We start from the raw sequence: 24,397 nt of genomic DNA on the forward strand, positions 1-24,397 counted from the left end.
AGCTCTCTGGATCACTTATCTAGACTGACTGTTAATTGCTGAAACTGAGGGGGGAAAAGGAAAGAAGCCTTTTAAATTTTCTTATTCCAACTTACTTACATTTTGTTTTATATTGTCATATCTGATTCATGACTAAGTTTATAAAAGGAAGGTATATTTCTCATTGTGTCTGTCTGGATATATGTATGTCTCAGTATGTTTCTTTGTCTTTGGATAATATTGCTGAGGTTAATTTGTAAAATGAGCTCTAACCTAACCAGCCTAAAGAAAAATAAGCACTTTCAAATCGAGCAGTTCTAAATACAAGAGAAATTAACCTAAGTGAATTTCAAGTTCACGTGAATTAAGAAATATTCAGTATTAAGTAACTGGTATTAATATTGATCTAATTAATACAGACATGCTTAAAATATTAAGCATAATATTTTCATTGTGCCTAGGTTTAATATGTTAAATAAAATCTTGTTATATCTGTTACAAATTTGTAAGCAAGGAAAGTAACTCAACTGAAGAAACTTTTAAGGACAGAAAGTGTAAATGAGATAGGAACTTTTACATAAATTCTATTAAGGGGCTGGAGAAGGCACTGGCAACCCACTCCAGTATTCTTGCCTGGAGAATCCCAGGGATGGCAGAGCCTGGTGGGTTGCTATCTGTGGGGTCACACAGAGTCGGACACAACTGAAGCGACTTAACAGCAGCAGCAGCAGCATTAAGGGCTCAGCTGTAAAGAAGCGCCTGCCAGTGCAGGAGATGCAGGTTCGATCCCTGGGTCGGGAAAATTCCCTGGAGTAGAAAATGGCAGCCCACTCCAGTATTCTTGCCTGGAAGATCACATGGATAGAGGAGCCTGGTGGACTACAGTCCATGGGGTCACAGAGAGTCAGACACGACTGAGCGCACACACTTGATTTCTTGTATACCGCAATGTTTTGATGAGACGGTGGTGTATCTTACTAACCTAGAGTGCGCCTCCCCTACCTAGGACTCCCCTCTGCACAAAGCCCTCTTTTGGGTTGCTGTGGCCGTGCTGCAGCTCGATGAGGTCAACTTGTATTCGGCAGGCACTGCACTTCTGGAACAAAACCTGCACACCTTAGACAGTCTCCGGATATTCAACGATAAGGTAAACAAGCTTTCGGTTGGTATTTCTAAATTATGCATGTTAGAGCGTCTCCTTCTTTTTTTTGTTGTTATCTTTTAAAATTAGAAGAGATCCATCTTTAAATATGAATTTCTGTGCAACTGGTTGTGAATATAATTCCTTACTAGCTCATAAAAATGGTTTAAACTTTGCATACTTTTTTATATAAAAATAGCAAAAAACAGTACTTGCCCAATATTGGTAAACAGAATAAGGATAAAAATATTGAGTAATAATAATAGCTACCTTGCTAGGCTCTATGCTGTCTTATGCACTGTACATTCGTTAATTGTAATTTCATAACCCAAGGGTAAAGTTTAGCATTCCCCACCCCTACTTCACTTCGTGAAGAAATAATCTAAAATTAAGCTTACTTTTATTGAATTATGGTACTTAATGAGAAATAGGTATAATTAGAAGCAGATAAGGAGTTTGGAGGAGTCTAAAGGAAACTTTTGGATGCTTAATTTTGCTAGTCTTTTGTTTGCTTACTCCCACTTTAAAACATATTAATATCATCACCACCCCTCTTAACACCTATTAGTCTTGATTGAGATTGGATTTTGGTTTGCAGAGTATAGTAAAAGAAATACAATAGTAAGAAATTATATTCGTTTTGTCTTTGGAGAAAAAAAGAGAAAAGTCTAGGTGAAAAGAGGGGAATTTTAAGATAGATATATGTATATAATAAGAGATTTGCTAAAAGCAAAATTAACAGAGCTTGTGGGAAGAAAGAAACAGACCAGAGCATGGTTTTATGTGTGAAGATGCCTGGTCTAAACATTGTTTGTTTTGTCTTCCAAATAGTAGTTTAGTATAGACCCAGAACAGCTGGGGCTCTGGGAAATATGGAAACAGAATTTTAGATGTACAAGTTATCCTGAAGTTTTATCATCCATTTTATAGGACAGAAAAGAACAAAGAAGTCAGGTAACTTGTTCATGTTTGTACATCTGATTTGGAACTAGAATCTCTCTTTCCTAATCCCATTGCCCTTTTCTGGAGTGGTCTTGGGACAGCGGTGGTCAGAGAGATGGCTAGCTATTGGCCTTTTGTGTGAATATAGGATATTTGTAAGTGAAGTATTTGTCTAGGAATATCTGCCTTGGCATTTTCATTGCCAAAATAGACCATTAGCAGAAGTTAATATTGACTCCAGTGCCTCAGGATACTAGGAATTAGTTAATAAAGCTTGTTACCAGAATGAAAGATGAATAAGGTCTGAGTATCTATTATTTAACTTAATGACTATAGTTGATAACACTGTATTATAATTGAAATTTGCTAAGAGAGGAGAACTTAAATGTTCTCCCCCAAAAAGGGGGATGGGATATAAATATGTGAAGTGATAGTTTATTAACTTAATGGGGGAAATGTATATGTGAAAGGATATACATTCATTATTCAAATCATTACATTGTACACTTTAAATACCTTACAATTTTTTCAGTTATACCTCAATAAAGCTGAAAAAATACATATACATTGAACTTATAGTAAGTTAATACTTTAATATTTATGTAATCTGCACCTTGCTTTTTTCTTTTGAACAATATGAATATCTTTCTAAAGTATATATATATATATACACACGCACAGACACAAAATTTCATGTGTATGTTTGTATAATTCTTCCTCATGACTGCAAAGTATTTTATAGAATGCATGAGCCACAGCTTATTTAACCATTTGCCCATTAATGAATATTTGATTTGTCTGTTATTTTTTTTTATTATAGAAAATGCTACTCTAAATATCTCTCTACATTTATCTTATAGTCTAATGTTTTTGTTTGTTTGAGGTAGAAACCTAGACAGACCTGAACATGACCCTAAGTACTTTCAGTTTTTGCTTTAAAATAAAATCTCTGTGTATAAGAGAATCACAGGGCTTCTTTTTTAAAAAATGCAAATTCCTAGGCCTTACCACTTCCCATGATTCTGAGATGGAACCCAGTACTTTCCACCCTTGAACAAGCAGCATCAGTGACTTTAAGGGAGATACTCCTGAAACCACACTTTAGGAAATACTGTTAAAAACCTTGATTTAGAGGTCAAGTTACATAGCATTTTTGAGTTTCAGTTCCTTGTTTTACCACACTAGAATGTCAAATTCGCCAGGGCTAGTAGTTTTTGTCTGTTTAGTTCACTGATCAATCAATCTGTAAAATGGAGCTAATATCTGTTATTTAAGGTTTCAGTACAATAATGTATCTAACACTGTTGTATACAGCAGGCACTCAGTATATATGAGTTCTCTTCATTCTCTTGAATATCCAGTCATAGTACACAAAGTTCCAGCTACAATTCAATGCATGGTCTTATTTAAAATAACAGTATAGTTTTTTAAAAGTCACCAAGATATCAATTGACAGTCACTTATTTTGCATTGTAAATCAAAGCTGTTGTATCTTCCATCACCTTATTCCCTACATGCTTGACTGTCTTGCACTAATTTATTTGTAGTACCTTAAATGTTCTATGGTATGTTGTAGTCATCCGTAAATAATTTTTCTCAACCTAAAAGGATTATTTACCTTGTCATAGCTGTTGAATGCAAACAAAAACCAATTAAGTGATCCTTCCTGTGTGAACCCCATCAACTATCTCATGATTATTTTTAATAGAGTCCAGAGGAAGTGTTCATGGCAATCCGGAACCCTCTGGAATGGCACTGCAAACAAATGGATCATTTTGTTGGACTCAATTTCAACTCTAACTTTAACTTCGCACTGGTTGGACACCTCTTAAAAGGTAGAGGCCTTGTGTCAAAATATTTTTATGAAATAATATCAAGAAGCCAGAAGTAACTAAAATAATTGAGTGCTTGATATAATTTGGCTCATATGTCTTACTTTAAATGCAAACTATATGTCTTAGTGAGTTATATTTTGTTTAGTATGTATTTTAATAGAGCCTAATTTAATAGAGCCTAATTTCTGTATCAAATACCAAATCTCCTTTAGAAAGCAAAGGAGGTGATTGTTACACAATTTCTAAGTACTGAACTTTCTAATAGCTGTTTTATTAGTTAATGATACTTAAGTATCTTTCTGGTTATCAAAATAAGACAGATTACAAATTAATAAATGTTATTTGAGTAACTCATGTTAGAAATTTGAGATTTGACCAGAGATTGTCTTAACTTGTTACTAATTTACTGTTGTTCAGTCCTGTTATTACATACCATAGGACCTCACCCTCTGGTCCCCATTCTCCCACCTCCACATTTCCGTATTACTTACAGCAGTGATCTCCAGTTATGCCTCAGAGTCAGCTCATTCACTCACTCACCTGACTTTACTCCCTACTTCTGACTTCACTGAATGTTAGCTTTGGTTTGTTAATCTGGTACAGGCATGGCCCAAAACTGCAGTTAACAGAAATGGCATATAGGGTGAGTCAGAAGCAAAAGCAGTGTAAAGTATGGCCTGGGATAAGGAGCTAGCATGAATTGCTGGTTTTAGATTTAGCCAAAATTAGAGACTCAAGCTAGAACTTGAATCTTCAGTTTTGTATGAATTAAATGATTGTTAGGCTTGAGGGATCATAGAGGTTCCCCCAGGTTTTTAACCAGGGACACACACACACACATACACACACACACACACAGGTGTGAATGTATGCATTTTATTTCACCACCATATGAAATCTTTGCAAAAAAATGTTGACAGTTTTAATCTCTAAAGTGAATAGGGATTGCTCAAAAGATACTACACTTAATACAGGATACCAAGAGATGAATTGCAACTAGGCTGATCAAGTGCTTGCTTATTCTGTATTTCTAAAGGAATATGAAATATTTCCAGTGTACAGATCCCCTATTTTTAATGGAGTTGCATTAGTGATTAAAAGCTGTCCAAAGATCAAACTTACCCCCTAATCAACCCAATTCTTTGACCTTTGAGAGCATATAGTCCCAGTATCATAAGCCTTTTTCCTTTAACTAGAAAAAAATTAAGTGATAAAACCATGTTTTCAAAGCATATCTTAAGACAAACTACAATAATAGGTTTTTTTAAAAATCCTTGTGCTGTTGTAGGGAATAGAAGATCTGAAACACTTAGCATCTTTCCTAATTTTCCTCTCCCTGAGGTACCTTAGTATTCTAGGGAGCATTATTCTTTTCTGCACATTTTTGGTGCTTAATCCTATATGTAATTAATTAACTGTTCACATATGTGTATATTTTACCTTCCCCAGTGGCTGATCTCAGAAGGCAGGAGTTACCCCTTATATACTTCTCTTCTTTGCACAGTTGCTAGGCACAGAATAAGAATTCAACAAATGCTTACTGAAAGAAAGAATTAACTTCTTGTTTGTTTTTATTTTTTCTAGGATACAGGCATCCTTCACCTGCCATTGTCGCAAGAACAGTCAGAATTTTGCATACACTACTAACTCTGGTTAATAAACATAGAAATTGTGACAAATTTGAGGTGAATACACAGAGCGTGGCTTACTTGGCAGGTAAAAACACAAAGTAGACAAAATTAATCTTACAGGTGGTGCTAGTGGTAAAGAACCTGCCTGCCAGTGCAGGAAATGTAAGAGACAGGGGTTTGGTCCCTGGAGGAAGGCATGACAACCCACTCCAATATTCTTGTCTGGGAAATCCCATGGACAGAGGAACCTGGTGAGCTATAGTCCATAAGGTCACAAAGAGTAGGACATGACTGAAGTGACTTAGCATGCACATATATATCTAAGGACCTCAAAAAAGGTACAGACACCTTTGAATCCTTCTCCTGATTGCTTGGCAGAGTAAAGAGTTTACAACTCAGTCCCGTGGTATTGGTTAAAATTTGGAAAGTTTGCCAAAACATTTTTCCTTATAAAAGAATTTCCATTGGTATATGAAATGGGTTCTCTTGTCATCTTTGGTTCACGACATTATGTAACTCCCTGTTGTCTGTCATAAAATCTAAATGCCTGAGCCTAGCATCTTGAAGGAGAAGGAAATGGCAACCCACTCCAGTATTCTTGCCTAGAGAATCCCATGGACAGAGGAGCCTGGTGGGCTGCCATCTATGGGGTCGCACAGAGTCGGACACGACTGAAGCGACTTAGCAGCAGCAGCAGCAGCAGCATCTTGAGCCCTGAAGCGGCCCTCCTGATTCTGTCCTCTTTGTCTAAATGTCGCAGGCTCATTTTTTATTTGCTTTCGAAATGGATGGGCTATTTTAATCTAGTCTGCTTGCCACCTACTAGAAGTGCCTTTATGTCTCTTTAATATTCATTCCTGATGCTATTTGTTTTACCTAGACTGTCTCCCCCTCCCCTCCTTCCATTATACCATCCTCGCTTGCTATTGCCCAGTTTGTGTTTCTCCTCTCAGCAACACTTAGCACTTACATGTAACACAGTTTTTGAACATAGTCTTTTTTTTTTTAATTGGAGTATAGTTGATTTACAGTGTTGTATTAGTTTCTGCTGTACAGCAAAGTGAATCACATACATATACATATATTCACTCTTTTTAAGATTCTTTTCCCATATAGGTCATTACAGGATATTGAGTATAAACATAGTCATTTGATGGAAAGTGCTGATTCTCAGTTTAGCAGACTTCAGTTTATAGCAACTTTTTTGAGTCATTTGACCTTGAGCAAATCATTTAACATTTCAAAGTATTTTTCTTTACCTAAGAAGTGGACATTATAGTCCTGGCCTGCTGACCTTTTATGTTTGTTGAGGTCAAATATACATTAAAGCACTGGACTATATAGATACTGTTTAAATCTCTGTTTAATGTTTACATGCAGCCTTCCAAAACAACAGATAGTAAACCCTTTAAGATAAATCTGTCCTAAGGGTTTATACCCTTAAACTTCATACTCTCCAAGACTCTTTACATGCATGTTTAACAGCTGTTATTCTCTTTAGGAGCTTGTAAGAAGTATATCCTATTGTAAGTCATATTTGTGATTTATTAAATTGTTAAATCTTCCTTCTTGTTTCTTTTAGCTCTACTTACAGTGTCTGAGGAAGTTCGAAGTCGCTGTAGCCTAAAACATAGAAAGTCTCTGCTTCTTACTGATATTTCAATGGAAAATGTTCCTATGGATACATATCCGATTCATCATGGTGACCCTAGCTATAGGTAAGTGGGCTTCTCCTCCCATAATTACGTAATTTTCATCAGGTTTTGATTTTCCATGCCAATGGAGTCAAGCAGCAGAGTAATCCAGAAGGTAATATAGAAGGGAAACTAAAGATAATCAAGAAAGAATGTAAATCAAAGCTCATTTTATAAATGTACAGTATTTTATGTGAGTTAGTAGTGAGAAAGTTCTTCTTACCTGATTGTGCTAATTAGTTAACATTACTTTGTCTCTTTTTAAGCACAAGTCAGGTGAATGATGAAGAGATGATCTTGAAAGTATCAGATTGTAGGAGAAGGCCTAGGAAAACCTAAGGTGAAATATAAGCAGCATTACAAGCTTAATGATAGAAAACTGAGGTATACAGATTTGTAAAAAGATACACATGCCAACATATTTATGTATTTACTCATATCACACTAAAGTTACTAAAAATTTTGCTATAGTGCAGATTTAGATAAGATAATCAAATTATATTCGCTGTCATGTGTGGCTTTGGGTAGCTTGTTTTTCACTAAAACAGAGAGAAATTCCATAAAATTGGCATCATTTGAAATTTTTTTATATTTTCAGTTAATGGTACCTTTAAGTGTTAGGTACAGTGTTGAACATAGGAAAATAATCATGTATTTGTGGAGCTTATATCATTAAATTTATCATCATCCCACTTTTTAATAAAAAGCCCTTGGCATTTTCCAACTGAGATGTTAACAAAGTATGCAAAAGCTTTCCAGGCATACTTGGTTTTCAGTAGTCTTACTCTTTAGTCATTCCTATGATTATATTTATTTGAGATAATGCTCTTTTTGTTATGGAAAGTAAAAAGTGAATTTGCCTGTATTCCCCTTGGTTTTTAAACCAGTGGTACAATTGCCTATTTACACTTGATTTTCTCTTATTAAAAAATGAATGCAGTGTGGTTAAGTTGAGCATTTGTTGAATACCTGCTATGTATAAGATGTCATGGCAAGAAAGTGGATACCTCCTGGGGATAAATTAAGAGTTTGTTCTCCAAAGTGCTTAAAAGTACAGTTTTAAAATAATTAATCACTGCCATTGGGAAATAGGACAGCCAATTAGAAGGGCCAAGAATGCTTGTTTTTGTCATCATGTTTATTGAGTATTCTCAATTGTTTTAATCTCTCAGGACACTGAAGGAGCATCAGCCATGGTCCTCTCCCAAAGCTTCTGAAGGGTACCTTGCAGCCAGCTATCCACCTGCGGGCCAGACCAGTCCCCGAGCCAGGAAATCCATGAGCTTGGATATGGGGCAGCCTTCTCAGGCCAACACGAAGAAATTGCTTGGTTAGTTTATCTAAATTATGTAGAAATTTTTAGAGTTGTTTTTAAAAATGGTCAGATACTTTCACTCTTGGAAAATTATTTGAGGCTCTTAAAGATTATCAAAATTTTCTCTTTTTGATGCAGCAAAGTTTTTAATGCCAATGATAAGACAGTTTGATAGATCAGTTAAGCCATATCAGTTAAGACAGAGGAATGAGAATAAGATCTCGAAACAGTTTGGGGGGATTCTTAGACTAAATATTGTGGCTGTACTTGTTTTTTTCTGCCTTGGCCAGGCAGCAGGTAAATGAGAGTAGGAGAGACATTAGGTACTCACAGAAAAGGAAGAGTCTCACAGAATTCAGATGCAGGGCCTTTAACAATATATTTTCCAAAATTATCATCTGTGGGCAGAATACATCAATATGCTATGAAGTGTAATAATACTATTTGCCATCTTTTCTTAAAAAAACAAAAAGGTAAGAGTTTTTGATTACTGTATTTTTTTAATTACTCTAAGAAGATAGAATTCTTGAAAATTAAAACTGTTCTTTTATATCAACATTTGCCCATGAGAAATATACCTAAAATGCTGTGAGACCCCTTCCCTTTTCAAAAGCTGAAATAAATAATGAGAGAACCCACTGATCCCGCCTCACCAGAGATTGAATACAAAGGTGCTCTTATACAGCTTTGGCTAAGGAAGTGTAAAATAAGTAACCTGCCAATAAACCATGAGAGAAATTGAAACTGTAAATGTTAACCACTATGACTAGTCACATAGGACTGTTATCTTTTGTTTGAGTTTCTTTCTGTTTACACTTTGCCATAAATAATGTTCTAGGAGTTTTCTGGTTACTTACTGTTTTGTGATTCCCAATTTTCATGCCAAGGACGTTGTAAATGAAGAAACTAACTTCAGAGAAAATGCAGTATTGAATTCATTCAACCCGTGTGCTAGATGAAAAAGCTAGATGAAAAAGACTATAGTCTTTGCCCTTGGAGGAGCTCATAGTTTGATGGCTAAGACATAATCATACATTTGCAACAGCATCCCTGGGTGCCATTAAATATGTCTTGATGAGGGAAAACTGAGGATTGGGGGAAGTTAAGAAAAGCTACAGAGGGGAGGTAACATTTAAACTGGGTCTTGAAGATTTGATACCTGTTTGCCAGGTAGACACAGGATAAGGAAGGTATGCATTCAAGAGAGGTGGGAATAGCGTGGATAAAGCAAAGTCAGGAAAAGCAGTAGGGTAGGAAATGAAGCTAGAGAAGGCTTGGAACTAGTTTATAGGAGACTTTGTGCCATGTTAAGAAATTTAGCCTTATTGTGTATCCAGCAGGGATCTTTAAATAGGGAAGGGACATTACGAAATTTTATTTTTAAGAAAGGTTTTTGGCTACAATATGGAAAAAGGGAAGTTTTTTGGCAAGGGAATCATTTAAGAGATTGTTACAGCAGTCCAAGCAAAAAATGGCATAGGCCTACCCTAAGGCAGGAGCAATGAAAGAATGGAGAAAAGGAATCAGCTTTGGGACTTCAGTTTAGTTCACTTCAGTCCTATTCTTTGCGACCCCATGGACTGCAGCACGCCAGACCTCCCTGTCCATCACCAACTCCTGGAGTTTACTAGGGCCTGACTATACGGGCCAGGTAGGGCGGGAGAAGGCCGAGAAAGATGTCAAAAGTTTCTGGCTTCAAAAACTGTCTGGGTAGTGATTCCATTTGCAGAGATTGAGACTAATATATTTATAGCACAAGGTAATTCAGGTTGGTTGATATTATATGTGGGCTTCCCTGGTGGCTCAGAAGGTAAAGAGTCCCCCCACAGTGCTAGAGACCCAGGTTCAAACCCTGGGTTCAGAAGATCCCCTGGAGAAGGGAATGGCTACCCATTCCAGTATGGGATACCTTCAGAATTCTTGGGATGTATATCTAAGAGATAAATGAAAACATACATCTGGAGATCAGGAAGAAAGAAGTGGACAAGTGGCACATTTAGAATTAATTAGCTCATTAGAGAGCTGAAGCTGTGGGAGTGAAAGGAGATCTCACAGGAAGAATGCATAGAGTAAAGTAAAAAGGAAAGATGATATTTGATATTTTAACTGGTCACTGACTGAATGTCTAGCCTTGTGACTTCAAGCTAATCTCTTAAGTGATGGCTTCCTCAGTTTATAAGTACAGAAAATGAAGAGTTAGACTAGATCCTTTGGGCTGTTAAATTATTTGACCTTGATTTTTTGACTATTGTGAATAATTATTAGTAGTAAAACTTGAGGTTAATAGAAGATTAAATTTCTCAAGTGTTCAATTGTCCAGATGTGATTATAGTGGCTTCAGTTCTGGGTTTTAAAAAGTAATACTGTCACAAGTATTCCAGGTTTATTTTTAGAGCTGCACCAAGAAAAATAAGAGAATTTCTTATAATACAAAGAACAGAAATATGTAAGTTCCAAATAACATAATTTCAATACTTTCACTTTAAGAGAAAGTTTTTCAACAGTGATAGAGAACACAATTAGAGAAATTCAAAGCCAAGTGAATGGTCCCGCTTGCTATTTTTGAAGCATCTCCCAGTGTATCTATTATTTAGTACTTTCAGACATGCGGATCCTTTTTTCAGAGCTTGAAGAACTAAAATCAAAGTTTGATTTTGCCTTCATTCGGAAATTCTTCATATATTAATGACTCATTTTTGGCACCAGCAGAATGCCTTAAATTGAAAAGAGGTGGTTCAGACATAATTGATCTTTGCTACTAAATAGTGCCTATCTCTGTACTTATTATTAAATATTATGCTTGCTGGTGTAGTTTGGTTTACCTCCAGTGTTGTGAATGTAATCTCAGTTTGATTTGGACCAATAAGGCACATCCAGTCCTGAAACAGCACAGCTGTTCAGCCAAAATTCCTTAAGAAGATGAAGAAATACGGAGAAGAGAGGAACTCTGCCTCAGGGATGTTTGAGCTTGCTTTGGGTCCTAAGTGAAAACGCAAACACTTTATGCCCAAACATTTTCTTTTTAGTATATTCCTATTCACAGACACTGTGGTTAATGAACTTCCATATTCTGTAACTTTTGTTTATAGGAACAAGGAAAAGTTTTGATCACTTGATATCAGACACAAAGGCTCCTAAAAGGCAAGAAATGGAATCAGGGATCACAACACCCCCCAAAATGAGGAGAGTAGCAGAAACTGATTATGAAATGGGTGAGAAACAAAGTTAATAATTAATCTAGATCATTGAAAGTAAGGCAGGAGAGTACATTAAAAGCTATATTTGCTTTCCAGCCATTTCTTAGTGTCATTAGGATGAAATATAGAAACATTTGCTCTTTTTCAGAAGATAAACTGTACAGTCCTTAAAATGACAAATATACCAAAATACGTGTGGAAAGTAATCATACATAGGATTGCAAATAGCATCGTAAACAGCTAGCCAGAACTTTTATATGTAGATGAACAGTAATTTTGTATGATGTCTATGTTGATATTTTAAGTGTCTATTAAAAAGCTATTGAATTATAGAAGTGACATTAAAATATAGCAGGTGAAGTAGTATATAGTGTGATGTATTCGATTAATACAGCTGATTGTGTTAATCCATATCTTACCACAGAAACCCAAAGGATTTCCTCATCACAGCAGCACCCACATTTACGTAAAGTTTCAGTTTCTGAATCAAATGTTCTTTTAGATGAAGAAGTACTTACTGATCCGAAGATCCAAGCACTTCTTCTTACTGTTCTGGTAATATTTTTTGCTTTTTATGTTTTTTTTCCCCCCGATCTACTCTTAGAAGGCCCTTAAATATTAAAAACATAAAAGGAAACTCATATTCAGCTTCTCACCAAAACAGATAACAATTCAGCCACAAAATAAAATGTTTTTTGTTTACTCGTTTGCAGGCTACACTGGTGAAATACACCACAGATGAGTTTGATCAGCGAATTCTTTATGAATACTTAGCAGAAGCCAGTGTTGTTTTCCCCAAAGTTTTTCCTGTTGTGTAAGTATGTCCACCTGCATTTAACTTTTGTATCTGTCTTGAAGTCAAATATTTTATAAAAGCTTAGGAAAAGTATCACACAGTAGTGTTCACTGATTGTAGAGAGGGAAACATGAGGTAGTGGATAGTGATTTTAGCTTAGAGACCTAAGATTTGTTTTGGCCTGTCAATGAGGACGAACATTTTTTTTATCTTGTTGTTTCCATACATTGTTCATTGTGATGAGCATCATTTATTTCCTCACTTAGGAGGAAACTGTTAGATTGTTACTAATGTGTTTAAATTAGCATACCTGTTATGGTTTCTTTTTCAGTCGAGCTTTTCTTTTTAATCCACAGTTGAGTGAAAGCAAAATTGACCTCTTATTTGGGAGATGAATTTTATTCTCTCTTAAGGGATGAAATCATATTAGCCTCAAAGTGTTCAAATCTAAATAACCCAAAGAAATTTGGGATCCCTTGGAGAAGGAAATGGCAGAATTCTCTTACTTGGAGAATCCCATGGACAGAGGAGCCTGGTGGGCTACAGCCCATGGGGTCACAGGAGTCGGACACGACTTAGCAACTAAACCACCACCACCATTCCTAATGTAGGCCTTCTGTGTAGTGTCATTATTTCCTTATTTTTGTTTTTTATTTATTTTTATATATTTATTTGGCTGTGTCTGGTCTTAGTTGCAGCACACAGAATCTTTTAGTTGCAGAATGTGGAATCTAGTTCCCTGCATGTGTGCACATACGTGTTCAGTCATGTCCAACTCTTTTGCCACCCCATAGATTGTAACCCGCCAAGCTCCTCTATCCATGGAATTTTCTAGGCAAGTGGACTGGATTGCCATTTCTCTCTCCAGGGAATCTTCCCGACCCAGGGATCAAACCATGTCTCTTGAATCTCCTGCATTGACAGGCAGATTCTTTACCACTGAGCCACCTGAGAAGCCTTTCTTTTTGTTTAATCTTATTTATAAATTTCAGAGTTTTATGTACTTGGCCCTTGGTTATTTTTATTAATGGAGTGTAGCTGGGTTAGAAATAGTCAATTTCCTTGTAAGTTTGAATTGGATCATATATTCCACCCCCTCCGAGCTAATTTTGTTTTCCTTATTTGATCTGATTCAGCATTTATTAACATTGACTAATACTAAATTTAGTTTTAACGCTTGGGTACATATCAGTAATCAGCAGGAAGAGATGGTCCTAAAGCATGCTGAGTGGCTGATAGTAGCCAGCCTTGTCTTGAGCAAACAGTCAGCATGTATAGTTAAGCATGGTTATGTGACATTACTAATTGGTTGCTTTTACCATATTTTTCCTGATGACTATAAACACAGAACAAAAAAAAAAACAGAAAAGCAAATACCTTCATATTAGAAAATTTGGAAAAGCACCAGGAAGTAAAAAAGCACTCATCACCCTTCATTTTTATCACGTTGTTCTAGGAAAGAATATATGTTTTCCATATGTATTTTCATTTAATTTTCCTTTAAGATGTTCCTCTGTTGACTTTTTTTTTAGGCACAATTTGTTGGACTCTAAGATCAACACCCTGTTGTCATTGTGCCAAGATCCAAATTTGTTAAATCCGATCCATGGAATTGTGCAAAGTGTGGTGTACCATGAAGAATCCCCACCACAGTACCAAACATCTTACCTGCAAAGTAAATAAATGTATCAGGAGGAGGATTGTTGATGAACTTGACACAGGCGTGCTGCTAAAGAATATACTAGCTGAAGAATTTCTTATGAGGAATAGGCTTGCTCATAGCTCTCTAATGTGCCATTTTCTTACTCTCTTAATGTTGTGTTCAGTATGATAACTGGTTGACAACTTTTTAACTAAAGTATGTTTTTATACTGAGTGTACTTTCAGTGAGTTTTAGTCTACTTTGATACTCATCCTAAAAAAAATGATTTTACTGTACATGTAGGTTTTATATATCATCAGCTATATAAATTATTTAATTTCTATTAAGATTAAAAGAGTATCATGCTTGTTATAAGACTAACATTTGATTTGTTGCAGGTTTTGGTTTTAATGGCTTATGGAGGTTTGCAGGACCCTTTTCAAAGGTAAGAAAATATATTTTTCTCAACTGACAAAATGAAAATTTTATTTATAAAAGTATACCTGTTTTAAGAACACACAATGTGCTGAAAAACAGAATGATTCACACAAACACATATGTTATTTTTATTAAAAGTTTTCTGCCTCAAGATTCTTTCCAAGAGGCAGTACCTTTAATATGTTTATATACTAGCTTTTACAAAAAAAAAAAAAATCAACTAAATTTGTGGTTTTCTTTTCAGAAAGGTATAATAAACCTCTGTAAACTTTTCTGCCCTCAGTCCCTCATGTAATTGATGACCTTAAGGCACACACTTAGGTATCTTATGATTAGGACAGAGCATTACATATGGCTGAAATCTACCTCATGACCTGAAATTAATACAATGTTATATGTCAATTAAACCGGTTTTTAAAATTACATAATGAAAAAAAATTTACCTCGTGAAAACATTTTTTTCCTCCCAAGCTGTTGCATTAGATTCACTCTTCCCTGAAAATATCCTCATGTGGTCCATTCAGCTTGTTCTTTGATTGGCATTAGTTGATATAGTGTGGCATAAATATGTTTTTAATGATTCTCTCTGTATATGCTCTCTCTCCAAATTCATTGAGGTTCCTTGAAGGCAGGACTTCTATTTCTTCCCCTAGTGCAGTGTTCTAGAGATAGGGGTGCTAAAGCAATGTAAATACTGTAAAGTTTGTTTTAAAAATTGAGTGTTTAGTTTTATTTTATTTAATTATTACTGAATGTCTCTTGATATGCAAAGGCTATTATTTACAAAATGGGCCTGAAGTCACAGAAATAAGTGTGTCATGCAGAAACTTGTGTGGTTTGATTGCCAGCAACCCTCCATTCTCTTCAGAGTGTTTAGTTAGTTGAATCTCTAAATGGCAGCTGGAATGATGCTCTGCTCATTCTCCCTGTTTTGGAAAATAGTCTAGACATCATTCCTGATAATTGGATTGTCTCAGGATTAATTCAGTCTTTGTCTACACTGGCCTCCAGTAATTGCGGGTCCATCTGGAAGCCGTAAGTGTAAGCTGAATAAAATTCCCAGTTGTAAGTCCCATGGTAGTCTATAAATATTATTTCATCCCTCCCCCTGCCTTTTTTAATGATCTGTAGTATGTAAGAAGAAAAATAGTAAATTAAGCCCAAAATAAAAATTGAATTACTCTTTTTTGGCTTCAAAGGGGATTTAGAAAAAATAAGAAAGAACAGAGCTAAAATAATTTCGTATTTTCCATTACAGCAAACACAAATCCCAGACTATGCTGAGCTTATTGTTAAGTTTCTTGATGCCTTGATTGACACGTATTTGCCTGGAATTGATGAAGAAACCAGTGAGGAGTCCCTCCTGACACCCACATCTCCTTATCCTCCTGCAGTGCAGAGCCAGCTTAGTATTACTGCTAACCTTAACCTTTCTAATTCCATGACCTCACTTGCAACTTCCCAGCATTCCCCAGGTCAGTAAATGTACTCTTTATATAAATTTGAGCAATAATATTACTATACAACGTTAGGAATTCCCTTGTTATCAGTTTACAGCAGATTTTGCTCCTTTTTATCATGAAATTCATCTTACATTTCTTCTTTATCTTGTAGCTGATTTGAATTTTGGTTTTTGTAAAGCTTTCTACTTTCAAAGAGTTCAACAAAAATAGTGACATGTTTATAGAGTGTTTACACAGTGATCCAAGGTTGAAACATTTTGAAGAGTTTAGGCAGGAAAAGTAACCTCAGAAACAGGTAATCCCTGTAAGTGAACAGAATTATAATTCCCTTACTAGATATACTAATCTTGCCCTAGTGTTTCTGTGTCTCTGATTCAGCCTACTGGATCCAAAAAATCCGGAAAGTATAGTAGTGTCCCTATTCCCTACTGCCAGCAACAACCTGAAAATCTAGGAGTAAACAAGCAACCAGACAAAAAAGCTACACCAAGAACAAAACATCTTAAAGCCCATAAGCATATTCCTTACTCTGAAGTCACTCTTAGGTCCAAGTGTGGAAAGTACACCAATTCAATATGCAACTAACAAGTGGATACATTGAGAAACAGCTAATAGCTCGAGTGGGGCTAAGATAAGCAAGATGGCAGAAACAGCAAATGTACAGAACTCTGGGCTCATTCAGTGTCAAAGCAGATGATTTCTTATGACTCCGGTCAACCCTGGAGGTGTTACTCAATTCATTACAGAACTGACACCATTGTGTATGGTATAATGACAGTAATAATGAAGGAAGTCTTCCGTTGTGGTCATGTTTATACTCAGAAAGATATCTTTCTAAAGTGGTTAAAATTAAAAAGATTTTGTGTTTTAAGTTTCCATTATCTGAAAAGTTTACTTATGAAACACTTCATGCTATAAGGAAAAGTTATTAGATGTAGTTAAGTGTTAAGTGGATTTTCTTTTAAAAAGCCGAGTAATGTATTATAACTACTTTATATTGTTCAAGATCCATAAATAGAATTTCCAGTTTATAATCCTGGTTTTGCCTGAATATTTAGACATACATAGTTTTGAAGGTTCTAAAGAACTTGGCAAATCTAGTGCCCAGTTCATACATATTATAAACCATTATATTAAACAACTATATTCATCTATGATCTGTTAAGCCTTGGTCAGCAGAGGAAACAAATTATTTGATCTAGCACTTACTTATCAGTCACCTTACTGCAGCTAGTTAGGTTCCCCTCCCCTCAAAATATAAGAGAAATCATGCCAACTTTTCCCCTCTATAACCATGTTAATTTGACCTCTGTTACCTACTCCCTAGGACATGTTTCTCCAAGTGTGGTCCCAGACCAGCAGCCTCAGTGTCATTTAGGACCTTGTTGAAATGTGGTTGCTGGAATCCCACTCCAGACCTCCTGCACAAGAAACTCCAAGAGTGGGGGCCAAGCGAGCATTTTAACAAACAGTCAGGTGATTTTTACACACTAGAGTGTGCATAGGATCTTGCCCCATTATCAGCATTTCAACTGTTAAAGCCAGGGCAAAACTTTACTGTCTTGTAGATACTGCAGTGACTTCACTCTTTCCCTCCTCACCACCCTCTCCCACCCAGCCCCCCATGATAAAATCTTAGCTCTTTGAAGCTAGAGGGTATTACAGAGGTAATTTAGTTCTGAGCTCACAATGTCCTATATGAAGGGGAGACTGGGCTTAGAAGAGCCAAGTGAGTTGCTTTATCACATAGTCTTATCTAGAACCAAGGCCAGTGCTCTTTCTACCACATTCATTGCCTTCCATATCTGCCATCTTTCTTCCTTCCCTTTCCTTGCTTTTCCCTTTTTCTTTCATATATTTATGTCTGTCTCATTATTTCTATCTGCCTTACCTAAGTCCAGCACACCTTTTCTTCTGTAGAGCTCTCTATCGTTTGGGTTAGTCAACCACTGAAGTTGATCACGATTAGAAAATCTGTAGCCTCTGCCTGTATTGATCCTCTTGTTTTTTTTCAAGTTTGGTTCATTTTGACCAACCTTTTGCTTCTTGCACTACTAAAGAGATGTTAAAGCTGTCAGAATGATTAGTTGTTTTTATATTGACTTTTGTTTTTTTAATCCAGACTACCAGGGATATTTCTGCCTATTTTTACCCTCTGATAGAGACAATAAAATAATTAGATTAAAATAAAGATACCAGCACACATTCTGGTAACTGATAAACTGTTCATGTCCTGTGTTGATTGGACATTAACCATATCATTTTCTTAGAAAAATAGTCCTATTCTGCAATCTTTTATTTAGAATTGTCTAGAAAAATCAAAGAATAGCGTATGTGGTTTTGGTTACAGTTTTAAACCTACAGTGTCACCTCCAGTAGCTCTCCAAAGATGGCTACTTGAATGGATTATAAAACCCTGAAAACCTCTGACTATTCTGAAATGAAACTGAAGTTTAAAAGTGATAGAATTAATTCTTTAGAATAATGGTGTTCAGCATTTTCTGTCTCTAAATTGTAAATTGTATGTCCTTTGGTTTGCCAGATTATTTTACTACATTTTATTAGAGAAAGAGTTTATCTTTTCAATAGTCACTTTACTCTTTGATGAAGCCCATTTGTATCTCTAAATTGTGGATTTATCTCCATGAAAGGATCCTGATTTATCTATCTGCCTAATTATTGTTTTTTTCATTTGTACTTAGGTAATACCTCTTATAAGAGTTTATACTTTCTAACTAGGCATGCTGTTTTATATCTTTAGGTTCTTGTAATCTTATATCCCTGTCTCCTCAATTCTTTGTGGAACCGAGTTTGCTGATATCAAAGGGCTAAAAGAAGTAATGAATCTAATCCAGATTCACAACTCACTCCAACATTTCAACTTTGGTATTTAGCTGTATAGAAACCAGAATATATCCCTGTCTCCACTTTCATCAGCTGTGTGCTAAGCAGAAGTGTTTAAAGAAGCCCTGTGTCACTCCCTGAAATGGACCATGAATGTTACTTGCCGTTAATTACCCAACATCAACCTACACTGGTCTACTGAATTTTAAGCAGGTGTAAGCTCTGTTGCTTTATGTCAAAAAGCAAAAGATGCTGATCTGCATACAGCTCAAACTTTGCTTCAAACTTTCCGTCAGTTTAAGACTTTGCTTTCTGGATCTTTGGTACTTAGCAGGATTGACCACTAAGCTGTATCTGCTTTTGGTCTCCAATATTCTCTGCCATCAAATTAGCGACATAAGAAATTCATGAACTCCCTGGCCTTCCCCATCAAGCATTAAACCTTATTTAAGTAAAAATTTTGGTGTTAATTCAGTAGGTCACCAGCTTCTGAGGAAGTGGCAGTCATTTACGTAAAGCCAGCATCTCTGAAAATACATTCTTCTTGACAGATAATCATAGGCCATTTGTCTGTCCCCTTAACACAAGGAGGATTGTTTTATAAGTTTTCTATTTTTATATGTGAAAATACATAAATGACTGTCTTCTGACTCCACTCTTCACAGAAATTGAATTTGGTATCCATGGAGCCAGTGGAGTGTACTCAGAGTTCGTTGCATATGAAACTGTGTTAACTGTGGCCCTTTTAGCCAAATAAACATAGAACTTTGTCTCTTCAGATTTTCCCACATGCCATTACCAGAGCCTTGAAGAGAATCTATCACATTTACTCTTTGATAAATAAGAATATTTCAAATTTGATATTGTGATCCATTCTTTGGTCTAGTGTAGCTGAGCTGGACATGAATTGAAGAACCAGGATTAGAGCTAGAAAATTAAAGCATATCTACTAAAAATGCTGTATATGGGACTTTCTTTTGCTTAAGAAAGCCATAAGTGGCTCTCTAACAGGGTAACCAAAGATGCCTTTTTAAAACCATGTTATGAGTGCTTTATAACCATTTAAGTATGCATTTCAAATACAGTCTTCCTGTATCCTCTTCAGATGTTAAAGAGCAAGTATACTAGAAATAAATATCCAGATGGCATTATATGGATTTGGTGGGCTGCAGTCCATGGGCCCGCAGAGTTGGATACAACTGAGCACACAAGCAATAGTTGCTGGATGATAGTATTCATTAACAAGAAACTAAATAGATGCATCTACAGTATGTTATGGAGAAGGCAATGGCACCCCACTCCAGTACTCTTGCCTGGAAAATCCCATGGATGGAGGAGCCTGGTGGGCTGCAGTCCATGAGGTCGCTAAAGAGTTGGACACAACTGAGCGACTTCACTTTCACTTTTCACTTTCATGCATTGGAGAAGGAAATGGCAACCCACTCCAGTGTTCTTGCCTGGAGAATCCCAGGGACAGCGGAGCCTGGTGGGCTGCCGTCTATGGGGTCGCACAGAGTCGGGCACGACTGAAGCGACTTAGCAGCAGCAGCAGCACAGTATATTAAAATTTAATTTATACTCTACTGAGACCTCCTAATATTTTTCACACTGTAATTTAATTCAGTAAACACTCAAATTCCTATATTGTAGGTATTCAGTAGGTACTCCAGAACATTTAAAGATGACAGAGACCCTGTTCCCCAGAGACTTGGCAGTTTTTGCCTGTGGATCTCAGTATTCAGTTTCAGCTGAAGTTGTTACTTCCTTCCGAGGCATGTTTACCAAGTCCTTCGGGTACACAAGTTCTTTGATATTTAAGTACAAGATTAATACTACAATACTCTGTAGAAAATAACCCCAAATCCAGATTTTGTCTTGAATTATCACAGATGTTCATTGTTTAGCACATGCAAGGGACTCTGTTAAACCGGGGGAGCTGGGGGCACTAATGAGACGTGAGACCTGCCCTCAGATAGATTTCAGAACAGTAAGACGGCAGGGCACGCCCAGTGTGCTGTTTTAACCTCTTTGGGGACCTTTTGTACTTATATTTTACCTTATAACTATGAAGTATTCTGATCATTCAAAGGGACATCTGTTTGGAAAAATCAGGTGATAATTATGGCTAAAGTTTAATAATATATTTTCTACCTCAAAAATATGTGAGATGTATATTACATTTTTTGGCAAAAATAAACCTATGATCTATTTTAAATATTTTTTTCACTTGAAAAAAAAAATCTTAATTTTTTTCTTTGATCAGCTTGTTTTACGGTTAGTATTAGAGCATGAATATTTTTAGAGCAAAGACCTAGTTAGTGGAACTTTATTTTAAATTCACTTCTTTCATTTCGTTTTGGGTCTGTGTCCAAGACTGTCAGTTAGTTATTCAGTCGATTTGGTTCTGGAAGGTAGACCTCCTTCCTAGGAAGCTGGGTGGATCAGCTAGGAATTCTAAGGACTTCAATCCCCCAGTAGTGCTGACAGCTGTGTGCAAAGGGGGTCAGTTCATCAAAACCATTTCTGCAAAGAGTAGACTTAGTCATACTTCTGCTGTGTTTACCAGGTTTAATGTGTCTCCCTCTTAGAAGAAACATAAGAGACATGAGACTACTTAAAGTCTCCAAAGCCATTTTTTTTTAATGTTTTATGAAACTGCTTATGGTAGCACAGACCCTTTATTTGATATATTCCTGATTTATTTTTCTTTTTCTTTGTTATCACCTTCTATTTAAGGGAGAAAAACCATTTTAAACTGAGCAACTGGTTGGTGTAATTTCTGCAAATTTCCGACTTCATTTTTTAATGTAGTTCTTGATTTACACTAAAATCCTTACTTCTAATAAGGGTGGTAAAAACACATCTATCTGTAAAATTGTAAGTTCTACCATTTATTAATATTTAGAGCTGGTAATATTTAGGAAATTAGTTCAATAATTAAAACTAGAATCCTCCTGAAAAACCAAGAAAATTAATAATTATCCAGTATCTAATCATATTTCACCCTTTAAAAATCTTATGAACATCACTCACTTTTGTTTTCTCTTCCATTCTGTATCTGTGAAGCTTCTCTGCCTTGCTCTAAATCAGCAGTTTTCATGCAGCTGTTCCCTCATCAAGGTATTCTTTACTTTTGTCATCTTTGCACGAATTACTGCTTACCCTGCGCTCATCCCGGGCACATGGCATGAGACTTCATTCACCAATCCCTGTAAGCAGAGTCTGGCTTAGGCACATAAAGGACTTATATGGCCATTCCTGTAAGGTCTGAATGCTTCCGGCACTGCAGGGCCAGGACTTGTCTTGGTGGAAGAGCTGCCCAGGTTCCCCCTGAACACTGAAGATGCTGTCCCAGCCCTGAACTAACACAAGCAGGTTAACAGGAAACTCCAGGGAGAGTTACTGTAGCAAGGAGGTTATGTGGTGTGGGGAAGAATTTTTAGCTTAGGAAGTATTTATTTTCCCTAAATATGAAGCCAACCCCAGCGTTTCCTTAGAAGTTAAGGCTGGCTGTCTTTTTTAATCACCTGTGCTAAAAAAAGGAAGGAATGTGGTCCTTAGTTGGCTCAAAGGACTAAGAAGAAAAAAGTGTGATGCAGTTGTGTCTCATTTATAAAAGATACCTTTTCTTTCTTTTACTCTTCAGTAATTAATATACAGAAAGATTAGACCTGTATAGAAAAAGAGGTGTCAGCAATTGATGAAAATCCATTACAAATATTTTTAAAGTTCCTATAGTTAATCTTTTGTATATCTAGCTCAAAAGATTAATAATTCTAAATATATAATTAACACATCTCCATCAATGTATTTACTAGTGGCGCTAGTGGTGAAGAACTCCCCTGCCAATGCAGGAGACATAAGAGATGGAGGTTCAATCCCTGGATTGGGAAGATTCCCTGGAGGAGAGCATGGCAACCCACTTCAGTATTCTTGCTTGGAAAATCGCATGGACTGGGGAGCCTAGAGAACTACAGTCTGTAGGGTCTCAAAGAGTCAGGCAACACTGAAGCGACTGAGCACAGCACACACACAAGAATAAGCTATAGTTATCTTTTCTAGGAATACTTAATGGTATTTCTTGCTTATTTACATGAGCTTCAGTAAAAAATTCCAGTATAAAATTCAAGTCCTATGCATTTGTTGTAAAACTGCTTTCAGTACTTCACTTTTTTTTGCCCAGTTATTAGGAGCATCTTAATTTGTGTAGTAATTATGTGCAAAAAATCTTCACCTAGCTTATCTGATTCTTCTAACAATCCTTTGAAATAGGCACATCTACTGTTAATTTTAATTGCCAGATTAAGAACTGAAACAAAATAAGAGTTCTCATCCAGACAGACGGGACCCTGGGTCTTCTGATATGCCTCATTATATATGTAACAAATGAGCCCTCTGACACCTTTGCCTTCTCATAGATGGAATAAGAATTTTCTGACAGGTTTGCCATAAGATACATGTGATAAACTAAGCAGTGCAAATTCAAGGACCTTACTAGAGCCCTGTGCAGGTGGCAGGAGATTTGGATTATTATTAAGTTTTTCATTTTCTCCTCAGTTTCTCAAGAACTAAAAAGGATTTGATCCTTTTATTTTTTTCATGAAAATATTAGATTCCAGTTTGAGAGATCATTTTTGTGTTTAAAAAATAGGTGACTTTAAGTATTTATTATTTGTTAGGACGGAACTATATCCCTAGTTGTCAAAGTAAACCCTGATACCTGCCTTCAAGGAACTCATGTTTGAGCAGAGGAGGTAGATACATAATGGATATATGTTATTTAACTATAGTGTAATGATTGTTTTCCCACTTACTCAATTCAGTGAATTTTGGCCAATAACACCTTTTACTTAGGATTTCATCTTTACCTGAAACCACTACAGTTCATTGAAGCACAGTGCTTATTAATAGACTGCTGTGAAAAATTTTCAGTTTCTTCTGCCATGCATGTTTGTAACTGGCTGCATGTTTAAGAACAGCATATCTAAGGGAATTTAAATTAGTAAGTCAAGACTACAGGGTTTTTAACCTTTTGTTTCACCTGAGTGGTGGCCTCCAAGTTTGTTGCTTCATGGATTTCTGCTTTTGTCCCCACTGAGAGTCGAAGGGAAGGCCAGTGCTTAGGAGCATAAGAGACCAGGATACAAAGCCTCTGAGAGGCTTTGATGAGTGGGAGTGCAGGACCAAGATCTACTCACTAATATAAAATGTCGTGTGTACCAAACCAGAGTGGATCTGTCTCCATTTAGGCAATTGGGCTGATAATCTGAGAGTTTTTCCTATAGAATATCAAGACCAAATCCTTCACTAGCTTCTAGAAAGGTTTCTAGTTTTAATTTAAGAGGTTTGAAAAGAAGAATGCTGCCAAAATTCTCAAAAGTGAGAATTAAGCTTAGAAACCAGGATACTAGGATCATTCTGTTTCATACTAACTTGGCTTTTTTCAAGATGCTATTTTTGATATAAATATAATGCTTTTT

General features: G+C 36.2%; 1 protein-coding gene across 3 annotated transcripts in view; it reads left to right on the forward strand.

Annotated features, from left to right (window-relative positions):
* NF1 (neurofibromin 1) overlaps positions 1–24,397 on the forward strand; it is a 238,244-nt gene that overhangs the window by 206,665 nt on the left and 7,182 nt on the right. For 2 of the 3 annotated variants that reach the window (XM_081579690.1, XM_081579691.1), the window contains exons 47-57: positions 986–1,126; positions 3,771–3,897; positions 5,482–5,613; positions 7,111–7,246; positions 8,395–8,552; positions 11,627–11,749; positions 12,159–12,289; positions 12,448–12,548; positions 14,063–14,205; positions 14,571–14,617; positions 15,869–16,085. In XM_081579690.1, the coding sequence (XP_081435816.1) occupies positions 986–1,126; positions 3,771–3,897; positions 5,482–5,613; positions 7,111–7,246; positions 8,395–8,552; positions 11,627–11,749; positions 12,159–12,289; positions 12,448–12,548; positions 14,063–14,205; positions 14,571–14,617; positions 15,869–16,085 (1,456 nt within the window). Of the gene's footprint in view, positions 1–985; positions 1,127–3,770; positions 3,898–5,481; positions 5,614–7,110; positions 7,247–8,394; positions 8,553–11,626; positions 11,750–12,158; positions 12,290–12,447; positions 12,549–14,062; positions 14,206–14,570; positions 14,618–15,868; positions 16,090–24,397 lie in introns of all 3 variants that reach the window. The other variant, XM_081579692.1, reaches the window with a different exon arrangement.

This window comes from Giraffa tippelskirchi, chromosome 3 (assembly GCF_054371585.1).
Source record: "Giraffa tippelskirchi isolate mGirTip1 chromosome 3, T2T-mGirTip1v1.2.pri, whole genome shotgun sequence".
NCBI classification, from domain to species: Eukaryota; Metazoa; Chordata; class Mammalia; order Artiodactyla; family Giraffidae; genus Giraffa; species Giraffa tippelskirchi.